The 15,567-nt window shown below is 38.3% G+C and overlaps 1 protein-coding gene across 4 annotated transcripts; it reads left to right on the forward strand.

Annotated features, from left to right (window-relative positions):
* The first annotated feature begins 1,518 nt into the window (after positions 1-1,518).
* LOC133873639 (transcriptional activator DEMETER) lies at positions 1,519-13,002 on the forward strand. 4 transcript variants are annotated; one of them, XM_062311370.1, is made up of 20 exons: positions 1,519-1,789; positions 2,164-2,663; positions 3,310-5,310; positions 5,415-5,795; positions 6,673-6,763; positions 6,858-8,160; positions 8,256-8,335; positions 8,541-8,625; positions 8,753-8,844; positions 8,922-8,990; positions 9,125-9,161; positions 9,261-9,343; positions 9,800-10,243; positions 10,550-10,586; positions 10,680-10,737; positions 10,908-11,047; positions 11,224-11,289; positions 11,394-11,508; positions 11,583-11,621; positions 12,393-13,002. In XM_062311370.1, the coding sequence occupies exons 2-20, from the start codon at positions 2,219-2,221 to the stop codon at positions 12,509-12,511; spliced, it is 5,685 nt and encodes a 1,894-aa protein (XP_062167354.1). In that variant the 5' UTR covers positions 1,519-1,789; positions 2,164-2,218; the 3' UTR covers positions 12,512-13,002. The 4 variants fall into 4 exon arrangements, with proteins under 4 accessions (XP_062167354.1, XP_062167355.1, XP_062167352.1 ...); XM_062311371.1 differs by having other exon boundaries at positions 2,212-2,663; XM_062311368.1 differs by having other exon boundaries at positions 1,520-1,789; positions 2,161-2,663.
* The last annotated feature ends 2,565 nt before the right edge of the window (positions 13,003-15,567 follow it).

Raw genomic sequence — 15,567 nt, forward strand, 5'->3', positions numbered from 1 at the left:
ACGTGGTTTAAAGATTTTATTTTTTATTCTTTATACTTTATTTCGTATTACATGTGATACATTGTTTATAATTAAAAACAAAGAAGGTACTTCCATCAAAAAGTTAGCTGAAGTTCACGTCAGCCAGCACCTTTAAGAAACTGACACATGTTCTATGCCATTTTAAAAAGAAAATTAAACAATAAAACAATTAAAAACTAAAAATGTTAAAAGTCTTTAAAAAAATAAAAACATTAAAAAATTACTATCACCCCCAGACCACCCCAAGGGCCATGTGGTGGTTCGGCCACCTCATACCAGCCATGGAGGTGGCTCGAGTTACCCCTCTCTCTTTTTTTTTTTCTTTTTTTTTCTTTTAATTTTTTAAAAGTTTTTATTATTTTTAATTAAGCAAGAGACATGGGTTAATTTTTTAAGGCCAATGACGTGAACTTCTATCAATTTTATTACAAAAGTTATTTAAGAGTATTATATTTATCTTTAACCATAAATAAAGTATAAAGAAAAAATAAAATAGTTTTTAACCGCGTAGGTTTTCATCCTAAATTATAATATAGGGTGTGATCAATAGGGTGATCACGAATAATTTGCAGAAACAAAAGTCCCAGAAGTTCAGCACCATCTGATCAGAAATCATAACTTCCCGAAACCATACGCACTAAATCCAATTAACACCACCAACCTCCAGTTAGATAAGCTGCCTCATTATAAGGGGACCACAAAAACGGCGTCACTGACGTGCTTCAATACGACTGAGAAAACCACACAAATAATAGAAGACCCAGCCCTCATGTTCCACTCAGAAAGGGACCGCAAACGGCGTCAATGGCGTGTTTAGGTGTGAAAAAGAAAATTAGACCCAGCCGGCCAGCCCCTCGATCACGTCGCCAATCCTAACGGGGTGCACTGACACCGTCCAAATTAGCCCCATTATCGACTTTTAACGAGCCCCAAGTGCCAAGCGTCAAGGTTGAGATGCCACGTCAACCTCTTTGATCTTCAGTTCGTTCACGTGGTTGGGTCCTGCCTCGACGCTTCACACACCGTGCCTAGGAGTATTACCATTTTGCCCTACCACTTGCGTATACTTTTAGTAACCCACAACTCTAAAGTTTTTCTTTTATAGATAAGATAAAATTTCATTAATAAAATGAGTTAAATACAAAGAATAGAGGGTGGGAGTCGAACATTAAAAGTTAACAGTCAACACAGTGCTAAAAATTGTTCAAATGAATTTATTGTTATATTATTAAAAAAAAAATTAAACCACGTGATATCATAAATTACGTTAAATATAACAAAATAAAATTTTAGTTATAAAATAATTTTTATCTATCTTATTTGAAATAAAGAGCGTCAATTTTTTTTAATATGCAGACTTATTTTTTTACATTTTAAGTGTAAAAATATTATTATAAATAACGATTTTTGAAGCAGTTCACTAATAAACTTCTTTAGTATAATGTCAGCATCGACAATAACAAAACTTGAATACCGCAGCAAGAAAGATTGCATTGAAATCAACTGTAATACTAATAAGGAGGAACTTCGTTCCAATGTTTAACAGAGGAGGTGCCCGACAAATGATGCGCAATGGACATCGATTCTTGCCGTCTCGTGGCAAAAGGAGAAGTAATTGCAACGGGGAAAAAGAAGTTATCCGTTCATAGAGCTCTAAAAATATAAAAAAGCTCTGGCTTGTGTCTACTTTCATTTCCCAGTTTCAATGACTTTGCTTTCTAAGCCTCAAGTGATTAAGAGAGATCTCCGGCATTGACTCTGGTCTTCGGTAACTCTGATGCCTTATTTTTCTCAACTGTTTTTCTTTCTTTCTTTCTTTCTTTTTTTTTTTTTTTTTGTATCATTGACTTGGCATTTTTGTGAAGATTGATTATGAGGAAATCTTGGAGGATTAGAATCTGATACTATTTTTCGTTTTGGTTTTCGCTGTGAACCCGAGTTTCCAATCACTGAGAGAGCCAGGGGTCTTTATGAGATCTAGGAGGTGCTTGGGTGTGATTTCTTGGGATTTTGGAAACTGGGTTTCATTTATTTTTCTGTTTCAGCTCGAACAGCTTGCATCTGTTATTTTCTCTGCCTGCTGTATTTCCTTTGGAGGCTCTCAATTTTCTGAAATTAATCTCAAATTTCTTTTTACAGAAGAATCTTACAGTAGCAGAAGTTAAAGTTTCAACCTTTTTTTGTTTGAAGCCAAGGAATGGATGCCAGCAAACCAGGCGAAGATGGGTTACAAGTTCAGGCTTCTTGGAATTCTTGGATTCCAACGACCCCAGTAAAGCCCATTCTGCCAAGACCCCAACCGATCTACACAGACGGACAGGGAAACCAGGTTGACCAAGCAACATGGTTGGGATCAGAGACATATTCTTCTAGTTTTCCACAAGGCTCTCAAGCTACTAGGATAGATGCATGTTGCAACTCCCCCAATTCTAGCGAAGCAAACAGGGGTGGTGACAATGTGGGAACATGCGAAGAGCCGATGGGCAGATGGAACAACCTTCGCTTCGCTGATCTCTTGGCCCTCGCAAACGCTGCCTCGGTGGCATCTGGTAACGGCAGTGTGGCAACCAGTTCTTTCATGTCCGATACTTGTCACAATGAACTGGGGGCAAATGGGAACTCTATGCCGGAACAACCTTACTGTAAGTGTAACTAAATTTGATTTAGCAGTAGCTCCGTTTCTTTCACACCTTTTGCGACCCATTCACACAAATCACCAGAAAGAGAGAAATATCAAATCATAGTTACCACAGCAAAAAGAAAAGAAAAAAAAGATGCCCGAATGGATCAGATTTCTCTCCATCTCAATGAAATTGAGCGGATCCATCCCACGGTTGTTTAGATGCGAATCTAATGGTGTATATGTCGCCACATAAACAATATATTGCCACGTCATTTAAAATTTGTGAATCTAATGATGTATATATTACCACATAAACAATATATTGCCACATCATTTAAAAATTTTTAAATGACGTGGCAACGTCTACACTGTTATACTTATATGCAAATAGAATCCTAATTCAGAATATTATGGATAACTGACGACTGTCAACAGCAAGTGAAATGAGACGTTAATACTCACCAATAATACTCCCCTGCAGACTTCAGGGAAGACCAAGTTTTGATTGCTTTGATAACAAATTGAAAGAGAAGAACATATTTGTCAAAAACAATTTCATTCTTGGGGAACTAGTGCTTCAGTTACTATAGTGTAGGCCTTAACAATGCGAATTACAATTTGCTGTTTTGTCACCTTATCTGAAGTAAACCAATGTTGTGCTGCAGATGTTAGTACCCCACATCAGCAGTCTTGTGATATAAATTTGCCACTGGGGATAATGTCTGATCTGAATTCGAGCATGACCATTTCTCAGTTGGTGCCCATAACACCAGAGAAGGACGTGAGAGTACAAAACAAACCGGTTTCTGAAGTACAGAATTCATGTGCAAATGAAAGGGTTGATGAGGAAAGAGAGAAGCTAGAGAACGAAGTTGCTGCCACGAGAGTTGATACCAATGAGGTCCAACGCAATAAAGAGCTCTTGGAGCCTGTTACAGATTCATCATTTGCTGCTGTTTCCACTCCATTCAAGGAGAATCACAACCCTGACAAGGGAGGCAGCCATGGTACTGATCTAAATGAAACACCACAGCAGAAACCAAAACGGAAAAAGCACCGGCCCAAGGTGGTTACAGAAGGCAAACCCAAAAGAACTCCAAAATCGGTGACCCCAAAGCCTACAGGTTCCAAAGAAAATCCGACAGTCAAGAGGAAGAATGTAGGGAGAAAAAGAATCAACATATCCTCTGCAACTCCTCCAGCAGAATTAACTGGAGAATCTACTGATCTGATTGCAACTCCTCCAGCAGAATTAACAGGAGAATATACTGATCTGGAAACACTTGAGCCTGCCAGAAAGTCATGCAGAAGGGCTTCAAAATGTGAAATAGGACAACCGCAAGATGAAAGCTCTACTGGTTCCAAAGAAAACCCGGCAGTTAAAAGGAAGTACGTACGGAAGAAAGGAATCAACAAACCTGCTGCAACTCAAGCAGAATTAACTGGAGAATCTACTGATCTGAAAACATTTGAGCCTGCCAGAAAGTCATGCAGAAGGGCTTTAAATTTTGACATAGAACAACCACAAGATGAAAGCTCTACATGCAAATCTTCTATTAATTTAGATTCAGAATTACAGGCCCAAGACTTTTGCAGAAAAGGAGTTCAATCAAAATCAACTGTACAGCTTGGCAAAGGGATCGCGGTAGTAGTAGAACACACAGAAGCTGGCATAGCCTATGACATTGCCTGCTCCATGAATCAAATATTGAAAGAATACATATCATTGCCTGAACGGCAAGTCCCATGCACGCCACTTCTTACAAAGACTAATCCTCCACAGGCAGAACTGAACGTCAATTCCCAAAAGGATAGCACTGCAGAAGGGGAAGGTCAACTAATTGCTTATAATGGACAGGAAAACATTGCAAAAACCAACAATCAAATATCACTAAGTCCAAATGATTCCAACTGCAGCACCAGTGCAATTTTAGCCGAGGGAGGCAAAGCTACTCGATCCAAGAGACGATATTCTCATGCTGCTAAACAAGCTGATGCCAGCATACCAAATCTAGTTGGGGCTAACTTTAGTACTCTAGACGCATACCAGATGATGAATTGGATCCATTTTCCAAATATTAATAAGAAAAGGAGAACTGAAAAGGGGCAGAACTCTACCACATCTAGTTCATCATCTTGTATTACTGCCACAAAAAATGTTGAGAGCACAGCAACTTTTCTCCAACATGATGCTGAAACAATTCCTTGTTCTTTAAAAGCCAGCCACCAGGTTTCGGGTCCTCCTCAGTTCAATGCTGGTACGGTTTCCATGACAGTTGAAGACAAAGAAAGAGGTCTTCAGAATAATCCGCAACCTTTTGAGCATATCCTGGCTTTAATTCAGAAAGACAAGTCAACAAGAAAAAGATCCAGAGGCCCTACTCGGGTTCGTAACTTGACTTCCCTGACCAGAATTTTAGAGTGCATAACTCACCCCACCAAACAACCTCTAGTGGTTGATGATGGGCAAACAGATGAGAATCCACACAAACCTCACACATGCATAGATGACCTTGTTGCAAAGATGCCTGCAACTCTGGCAAAAAAGAAGCGAACCAAGAAGAGAAACTCTCTTGTCACTTCAGTATCTTCCAATACAAATGAAATGCAACTGGACCAGCGGCTTGTCTTGTACAATCACCACCTATCCTCTTCCAATCCATTAGGTACGACTATAAACTCATTTCACGTTGGGCTACGCACTAATTTGTACATTCTCGAAGAATTCACAAAAGCAGTTCTTTCTAATTACATAAACCACTTAATGCAGGTTCTTCTATGGATGCATTGGTTGAGGAATTTAAGCGTCTGGACTTCAACAGGGAAAGCAGAAAATTAGCACGAGAAAAGCATAATGCAGTTGTCCCCTACAGTATGCAAAAACAAGAGCAGAATGCACTCGTCATTTATAAAAAAGATGGTACAGTTGTAGCCTATGAAGGTTTGTTTGATCCCACCAAGAAACGGCGTCCACGGCCAAAAGTTAACCTTGACGATGAGACTAATAGAGTGTGGAAGCTTTTGATGGAGAATATAAACAGTGAAGGTATTGATGGAACAGAAGAAGATAAGGTAAAATGGTGGGAAGAAGAACGGAGAGTGTTCCGTGGACGTGCAGACTCTTTTATAGCACGCATGCATCTTGTACAAGGTACCAGTATTCAATGTTATTCACAAATTCTCTTTCATAAATTTCTATTTAAGAATATATGAGTTACACGTTATTAGTTCTATATCAGAATCTTCATATTAGCCTAATGCACTAGTTGGCAACACCACAACCAGGTTTTTTTTTCCTTACCAGCCAATTCTTCAAAAATATTTCTTTTAGTGCCAACTACATACAAAAAACAGACCAATGTCTAGTTCTAAGAATGGCAAGAGTACCCTTAAATGAAAACCCTTTTACCTTTGAATTCCAACTGAGTAGGTAACCGTACATTTAGTCCTCCAAAAATCATTGTTAAAGATTAGCCAATGGGTAAAAGTTTAATGGAAAAAGAAGTTAGAGGAACATCTCTAGTCTCTTGATAAATGAACTTCAAAATATCTGATAAGCTGTTCTTCATTGAAAATAATGTAGTAACTCCAACAGGGGAAGAGAAAGGTGATGAAGTTCAAACCAATCTGCCTAACAAACCTAGATCTTGTCTTCAGTGCATAAGAGCCTCAAGGAAAAGGAATTTCCCTCCCTCCATACACTTGTCATTACAATAAAAATGATATAACAATACTCACATGAACTGTCTTCTTAGAAAACTGAGCAACTGGTTCAAAGGCAATTAAGAGAAGTTAATGGGGGCAAATAGTTAACTTTCTCCGCACAAAAAAAAAAAAAAAAAGAAAAGAAAGAAAGAAAAAAAGAAGAAGAAGAAAGAAAAGGAAAAGAAGAAGAAGAAATAATGTAACCTACACAACAATGATTATTGCAAGTGCCTAAGTTTCCCATAATCGAGAGTGTTCCCCTCTTTTTACCCATTGAATATAGTCTCAACTTTATGTCATTACAGCAATTGCTATTTCCACAGGAGATAGACGCTTCTCACAATGGAAAGGATCGGTCGTGGACTCGGTGGTTGGAGTTTTTCTCACTCAGAATGTATCAGACCATCTTTCCAGGTGTACTATAATTGGCAATATAAATAAAGTTTATGGTAAATAGAGAAAGTCCAAATGACAAACCTCTTTATTCTATTTCATCAATCTCTTGCAGTTCTGCATTTATGTCACTTGCTGCTCGCTTCCCACTCAAGTCGAGGAGCAACCACAAAGAATGCTATGAAGATGGGGCGAGCTTCATTGTCAATGAACCAGAAGTGTGCATACCTGATCCAGAAGATAGCATACAATGGAAACCAGATTGTGACCAGAGTTCCGTGACGCTCCAGGACCTTGAGCATGATGAAGAAAAAGAAGTTGTCAACAGCAATGAATCCCCTGGAGGCAGTATAGGTGTAGAAATGGGATGTTATACAGAAGAAGATAGGATAGCAACAAAAGATCCAGTTTCATCTCAAAATTCTGCCTTTTTATCTCAAAACTGTTCATTCATTCAAACTGCTGAAAAAAAAGGATCATGCCAACAGAGGAACTTAGAAGCAGACTATCTGTTAGACGGGTATAACCCCAACAGTTCCAATGGCTTCACTTCCATTTCGGAGCTTCGACAGATGGCTGGATCTACAATGCTAAATGTAGTCTACAGTCATGGAAGTAGCTATGCACCATCTGATGAGAACTCAAATGGTGCATGTAACAAATCCAAAGGTATAAATCATGACAACCAAGGACAATATACGGACAAATTAAATGATCCACAAAGCTCCTTAGCTGCATCCATGAGCCCTTCCAGTAATTATCAGTTGCATCTGACCCCCACCTCCAGGGTACTAGAAGTTGAGCACTCTGAGATGTTCAGAGAAGAAATCCAATGTCTTGGCAGTTCCAAGAGCAGAGATGAAAATAGTATAAGCAAACAAAGTGCTCTAACAATAGAATCTTCAAGTCAAGGTGTGGTTCAAAATAAGCTAACAATGAGTGTCGAGAAATCACCTTCAAGTGAATCATGCAACAACATTCAAGGAGATGAAAATGTGATCAATTCACCTCAAAGTCATGCACTTGGGGACCCTAAAATTGTTGGACCAGTAGCTCGGGGGCAAAACATTGAAATGCAGCAAAACTTGAAAAGTCTTTCTGGAGAAACCCTAGATGCTACACAGACTACAGCTGAGTCGGATTTGAATGCTCACGGTCATTTATTTAGTATGGAGATCAGCAAGATGAATGCTGCTACTGTAAAACCAAAGAGTAAAAGAGTTCGAAAAGAGAAAAAAGAAGAGATTAATTGGGATAATCTTAGAGAACAGGTGGAAGCCAATGGAAAGAAAAGAGAAAGAACAGCAAACACAATAGACTCACTGGACTGGGAAGCTGTAAGATCCGCAGACGTTAATGAGATTGCCGACAGCATCAGAGAACGGGGGATGAACAACAAGCTTGCAGAGCGTATCAAGGTATAACTTTTATTAAACAATGTTCTCAATTGTCAATGTCCTCACTCACTGGAGATATTCAAATCAAAAAGACTTTTCATTGAAAATATGTGCAGGATTTCCTTAACCGACTGGTTAGAGATCACAGGAGCATTGATCTTGAATGGTTAAGAGATGTTCCGCCTGACCAAGCAAAGTAAGCCCTCAAAAGTACTCCATTTCAATTCATTAGAGGAGAAACTCCTATGCTTCGAAACACTATTATTAGAATGTTATCCTCATGCTGCTGCAGTATACTAACTACTGACATGAATGATTCACTACTCCAGCCTTTTTATACAAAAAATGAAATATACACAGATTATCGAGATATAGATATCAATATTTATTCATATATGCAGAGAATATCTGCTAAGCGTAAGGGGACTGGGGTTGAAAAGTGTGGAATGCGTACGGCTTTTGACGCTTCACCAACTTGCTTTCCCAGTAAGTTCAAAACGAAAGCATAATTGCCCAGTATAGATTTCCAAGTAACAAAGGAGGGAAGAAAAAATGAGAGAAGATCTACAGAATAGACAGAACAGTTCTCAAACATTTTTTTTATGACTTACAGGTGGACACAAATGTGGGACGCATCGCTGTAAGACTGGGATGGGTGCCCCTTCAGCCACTGCCTGAGTCACTTCAGTTGCATCTCCTAGAACTGTAAGTATTATGCACCCTACATATTAGAAATTCAACACATGCACATAGAAAACGCTAATTTTAATGTCCATATATAGGTACCCAGTGTTAGAATCCATTCAAAAATATCTCTGGCCCCGATTATGCAAGCTCGACCAAAGAACATTGTAAAGATTTCTTCCACTTTACTTTTAGACATTTCAAAAAATGCATGTCTTTCATATATAGGATGGTAAAGCAATTTCATTTATTTATCAAAGTTTACCCTGATTGACTGATTCATTACAATATCTGCTAACAGGTATGAACTTCATTACCAGATGATTACATTTGGAAAGGTCAGTTGTATATATTTATATGTGAAGTAAATTGGTTCTCATTGATGACCTATCAAAAGCTAAGAAAGAACTGGACAATATTATTTGAAACCTATGCAGGTCTTCTGTACAAAAAGCAAACCAAATTGCAATTCATGCCCAATGAGAGGAGAGTGTAGACACTTTGCAAGTGCATTTGCCAGGTTTGCATATAATTGGTTCCAATATTTTTTGCATTTTTTTTTAAAAAGTAAATATATATTTTGCATCTATACTGCAATATTATTTAAGACTGAATCACTTTCGTGCATTTGCCACTGTCTAGAACCTTCCACATATGTTGAGCCTAATAAATTTCATAAGATAACAACAAATAATTAGATAACCAAAAAAAAAAATCATTCAATAGCTACAAACAACTGTAGATAGCAATCATCAATATCTAACGAGAATGGAAGGTGGTTAGGAAAAGAACAGGTTCATGGATCAGGTATTTACAATAAATAATGTCTCGCATCATATGGGGTCTTGTGAAAAATGTATTTACTAGGGAACAGCAAAAACCTCATTCTGCAAACCTACCTTAACATCCCCATCACATCATATGCACACACAGCAAGTTTTGATCAATTTTAAGTCACTTACCATGTTGGATGCAGTGCAAGGCTTGCCCTGCCAGGGCCAGAGGAGAAAAGTATAGTGACTGCAACTGAATACAGACCAGACAAAAAACCCAATGTGATCATCAATCGACTTTCCCTGCCTTTCCTTCAGTCGCAATCAGTAGGACAGAAGCAATCAGAAGCAAAATCTGGAGTCACTAACTGTGAGCCTATTATTGAAGAGCCAGCAACACCGGAGCCAGAATGCAAAGAAGTAGAAAATGACATCGAGGACAATTTCTATGAGGACCCTGACGAAATTCCTGTAATCAAACTCAACATTGAAGAATTCACTCAGAATTTACATACTTATATGCAAAATAACATGGAACTGCAAGAATATGACATGTCAAAAGCCTTAGTTGCTCTAACTCCAGAAGCAGCATCAATTCCGACCCCCAAGCTTAAGAATGTGAGTCGACTACGAACAGAGCACCAAGTGTAAGTTGGCACTCCCTCGTCCATCTTCAACTAATCAAGAATCTTTCAAACTCATTCATGCAAGATTTTTTTTTGAAAGAGAGGGGAAAGATAATCTATGACCCTTCCAAAGTGATTATAATCTCTGACTTTTATACTAATAATCCATAAACATAACAAAGATAAAAGGACCAGTGCCAAAAAAAGACAAACAAAAATATGCTGTACAATACAAGTTCACTATCTTCATTCTAAACGATACAGAATGACTATCGTATGGGCCAAATACTTTCCATGAATACTGATTGGTTTTTCACCCTGATGCAGCTATGAACTTCCAGATTCACACCCTCTTCTGAAAGGGGTCAGTTATTCCAGTATCTACTTAAGAAGGAATATTATTTACCTTGTTTATCCAAATTCAATCTCTGATTAATTACTTTTGCTTCATTTACAGTTAGATAAACGAGAACCTGATGATCCATGCTCATACCTCCTAGCAATATGGACACCAGGTAAGCGCACAACATTTAGACCTGCTATAACGAACGCCTTGCACTTACTTTAAACCTATGTTCTACATCTATAATATATAGTTAGAAAACATAGCCAATAGGCAATAACCCATGACCATGCTTGCTCCAGTGATAAGCATTTCCACTAAATGCATTAATGTTTACCTCAGGTGAGACAGCAAATTCCATCCAACTACCTGAAAAAAGGTGTTGCTCCCAAGAATATGGCAAACTGTGTGACAAGACGGAATGTTTCTCATGCAACAGCATAAGGGAAGCAAGTTCCCAAATGGTCCGAGGGACACTTTTGGTGAGGAGATTACTATCAAACCTATTATGAAAACCAAGTATATCCATTAAATAATTAATAAATTAATTACAATAATAAAAATAAGAATAGCAGCAAAAACAAACTAATACTACCATATATATATAGAAAGAAAGAAATTCATAAGCCAACTGATATTTAAAACAAATCATGGACAGATACCCTGTCGAACAGCAATGAGGGGGAGCTTTCCACTCAATGGCACCTACTTTCAAGTTAACGAGGTCAAACACATCCCCAATACTCATATCATTATGTTCCTTTCTGCATTTTTAAGGCATGTGTATCCATTTCAGGTGGTACTATCATGAATATTCTGTTTTTGCAGGTGTTTGCTGACCACGATTCAAGTCTTAACCCGATTGATGTTCCTAGAGATTGGATATGGAACCTGCCAAGGCGAACTGTGTACTTTGGAACTTCCATACCGACAATATTTAAAGGTAAAGATTGTAATGGTTTCAAAAAGTAATATCGGTCAACAAATGTCACTCAAAATATTCTTCTCGTCTACTAGGTTTGTCGACGGAAGGTATTCAACACTGCTTTTGGAGGGGTAAGTAAGCTGATTCAACCTCATTTTAATGTCTTTCAATTGCTTTAATTTGATCATATCTGTTTGTTGCTCTAATTACATGTAAATATATCTGAACGTTTTGAGATTCACCAAAGGCCTACTTCATTTCTAAGGACATTAAGAACATTTGCATAACCCTATCTATATGACTACCACCAATTGAGCTGCAATCATTGGCTATCACAGTGCTCACACCAAATTGTACAAATAGACAAGGATGAAAATGATAGCAAACTTATTTGTAGATGATATCAAAGTATCAAACAGCCTGCATGAATACAAGTCAAAGGCATAGGTTTTCTAGGCATCTCCACCCCAATGTATATATTGATGAGTTCCACCCCAATGTATATAAGGTAAAAGATAAGCCCCCAAGCACCTTAGACTTCGGCTGCAGACAAAAGAAAACCTTGTCGGTCATGCTATTAAACAGAGAGCATGTGCATGTAGGAATATAGCCATTTTCAACTTCCCTGCTTTAGAAAATGCTAGACATCTGATTAGCAATACGCTCTTCTAATGAGCTAAGTGCAAGCTCGGTAACAGGCACCGCTACACACTACAATCTTAGTCTATGTTGGCACATAATGTTTCATATCACAAAAGCAAATTTGATGAAAACTCTAACTAAACTTAGGCCCTATTAAAGCTAACATCTCTTAAGAGATAACTTCAGTCACATTAAATGATAATTTATCTCACCAGCAAGGCTCATGACACTGTTTGAAAAGTTGCCGAAAATACTTGCAGGATATGTTTGTGTGAGGGGATTTGACCAGAAAACACGGGCACCCCGTCCTCTAAAGGCCAGACTGCACTTCCCAGCTAGCAAGTTGACCAGGACAAAAGGAAAGGCAGATGATAAGTAGATGGTTATAAGCTCAACATAACTGACATCAAATCCAGAATGTCCAAACATGTCTAAAGAGCAACACAGACGAGACGAGCATTTAGTGGCACAGCATCCAACAACTCTGACTTGGTCCATGGACAAAGTGAATATCCATCAAAAATTGTATGGTCCCATGATGAGGTGGACATGGACCAATCTGTGATTAACAAGCATGAAATTACCTAATGTCTTGCTCATTGTGGAGCCACTCTTCTAGAATCAGCAAAAATGATAGAAACATGTAATTGTACTAGATAGGTACTTGTGCAAAATTCAAAGAATGCGAGCCATGTAAATAGAGCGTATTGCAAGAGGGTGCAAGGGCACAGGAGAGAAGCACAAGAGCAGAGCAGCTATTTCAAAACACTTAAAGGCCCAGAGCATCTCCGAACATCCACAGACATATACACATACAAATACATTTGTGTAAATAACAATTCAGGAGAATAAACGTGTCTATATGGATAAGATCAGTCTAATAGAATAAAAATGACAAACTGCCAGCGAAATTGGTTGTAGTTAAAAGAACCGGAGAATAGCGATTGCGGCTTTCCCGAAACCAGCTCTCTGAAGTATAACTTTAAGCTGCTAAGTGCAGCAGTCTTTCTCAAACTTCTAATCAACAAAGTGGAACAGAATTCGTCAATCTTAAACCTTGCACTTTGGCTGTAAACGTGTCAAGTCCTGTTTGAACCCAAATTTTATGTTCGACCTTGATCTGTTGATTTCCCAAATGTGCTGGAGTTTAAATAATCAAGCTAAGAGCTTGACTAATTTGCTCTATCTGGGCCTTGAACTTTCAGCAACCAGTAATTCGTTCAATTCACATGTTTTCCAATCAGTTTCAATGCAAATGCCTCATCAGTTAGGATTCCTCGCATTATAAAATTATTTATTCTAAGACACTAGGTCAGGCGGAAAGGAGCACTAAAATCAAAAGCCAAAGGCGGAAAAAATCATGCGCGTCACGACCAGTATAGACAGGGCTAAGATTGTGTCAACTATAAAGCAAAGAAGTTATGCCGTCAGATTTTAGTTACTTCTCCGGAATAACAAAAATCCAGTGTCCTCCAAGATTCCCATTTTAAACAACCAAACATCTAAAAAACTTAAACTTCAAGATGAATGGTGGTTTAACAAATTTAAGATCATTTCCAACCAAAATCATAAATTTCTACTCCGACGAAAAAACACAGTTCAACAGGAGACATGCTTCAAACCCTTGTTCATAACTTTACCGCACAAATTAGCCAATGAAAGATGCAAAAGAATAACCGATGCTGATAACAGAACAACAAAACTATCGTCTCTTTAGGCTATATTTTGCCTCGTGATGAACAAAACCAAAAGCTCTAAATGAACATCCTAGCAACTAAAATACCTAAACCGATACTACCACGATTCATGATCTTATTCACAAGAAACTCCTCAAAAATACTCCACAAGATTCCAAACCTTCAATTTCTCTCAGGAAAAGGGAAACGGTGCTTAATAAGATTCAAAACTAACATCAATCCACTTGGGCCAAAAAAAACATCAATCCACAATTCAAATAGACACAACAAGCCACGAACAAGCAAGATCATTGGCCGTTTTGCAAGATTCTATATAACGCAAATATACATGAAATGAATGAATCGAATCTAATTGATCGTCGTGTTAGGGTATACACGCGTGTTTCCGAGGAGTTAGTACAACATAACTGATTCAAATACATATTCATAGGCTTAAGCTTATCGTTTTTAATTCATAACCCTCTCGATGTTATTCATAGCTCAATCAAGAATAATAAGGTTGTCATTTTAGATCAATAGGCGTACCTTTCGAGTCTTTGCTTGCAGCGCTCTAGAACGTGAGATGGAGAGAGAACTGTTTGTTCAGTCACATATGAAACCCGCATCTGAGGGAGAGAACTTCAGAGGGGGGGGGGGGGGGGGGGGGGAAGAGGCTGTGGAGGTGTGTGTGTGAGATCTGGTTTGAGAGAGAACTGAGAAGCTTTTTGGAATTTGCCCATTTTGCCGCCATAGCGCCTCTTTCATCTTTCTTTTTCCCTCCCAATTTGATCGTTCCGTTTATGGGCGCTATTTTATTTTCCAAATGACAAGCGAAACTTGGCGAATTTTGGGCTTTGGGTGGATTTGGTGGGTCGGTTTCGCCGACCTATGGCCACGGCCCACGGAGATCTGAGTAGTTTTGTAGGGCGTGTATATATATATATATATATATTTGTTTTTAAATTTATTTAATTTTTTCAGGGAAAATGACTTTTGCACAATAATTGTGCAACTGTTCTGCAAGGTTTTAGAAATATAGGGTGGATTCCATATGGTGAGTTCCACCATATGAATCCCGTAGGACCCATCCCATGTCTTTAACTATTGTGCACCAATCACTCCTCTTTTTTTTTTTTTTTAAGACCTATGGATAAAAAAAATTAAAAATAACTTTTCAAAAGACTAAAAGATAAAACTTAATTTACATGCGAGTAGTGGTATCTATTCGGCGCTCGGAGTCCTTTTCCATTGACATGGCATCATGATTCATGCCAAATCAACCCTCTTTTTTTAAAAATAATAATAATTCAAAAATCGGTATCGTCCATCACAACCTAGCAGCCAATCCATTTCTCTCAAAAAAAAATTGGACCCAAATCATTCCCTCCCTCCACCCCACCAACCGCCACCCACGAATTAAGCACCGTCGACCATCGCCACCAGTACGTATAGCATCGACGACTCCAGATCTTCAACGAAAGAGGTACCGTGCATTATGCTAGGAAAAATGCCTCACCATTCTACAAAAATTATTATAAAAAATTCATTGAGTCTCTATAAAGGGAATGAAAAGCCCGGGTGGAAACACAACGAAAATGAGAGATGACAAGTTGAAAGGGGGGAAGAAGTCTAGTGCTAGTTCTTACTGAAAATCTAACTTAAACTTTTTAGTGGTTTCTTTGTTATCTTATTTGGATTGAAAGAAAGACCAAAAAAAAGGGGGAAGGGAGATTATGGAGGGAGAAAATTGGTGCTCCAT

Source organism: Alnus glutinosa, chromosome 7, assembly GCF_958979055.1.
Source record: "Alnus glutinosa chromosome 7, dhAlnGlut1.1, whole genome shotgun sequence".
NCBI classification, from domain to species: Eukaryota; Viridiplantae; Streptophyta; class Magnoliopsida; order Fagales; family Betulaceae; genus Alnus; species Alnus glutinosa.

Bases quoted from the DNA above. Each gene is read 5' to 3' on its own strand.
- LOC133873639 (XM_062311370.1), top strand. From the start codon at position 2,219: ATGGATGCCAGCAAACCAGGCGAAGATGGGTTACAAGTTCAGGCTTCT. The intron at 5,311-5,414 runs GTACGACTATAA...CACTTAATGCAG, and splicing joins ATCCTCTTCCAATCCATTAG to GTTCTTCTATGGATGCATTG. The intron at 8,626-8,752 runs GTAAGTTCAAAA...TATGACTTACAG, and splicing joins TTCACCAACTTGCTTTCCCA to GTGGACACAAATGTGGGACG.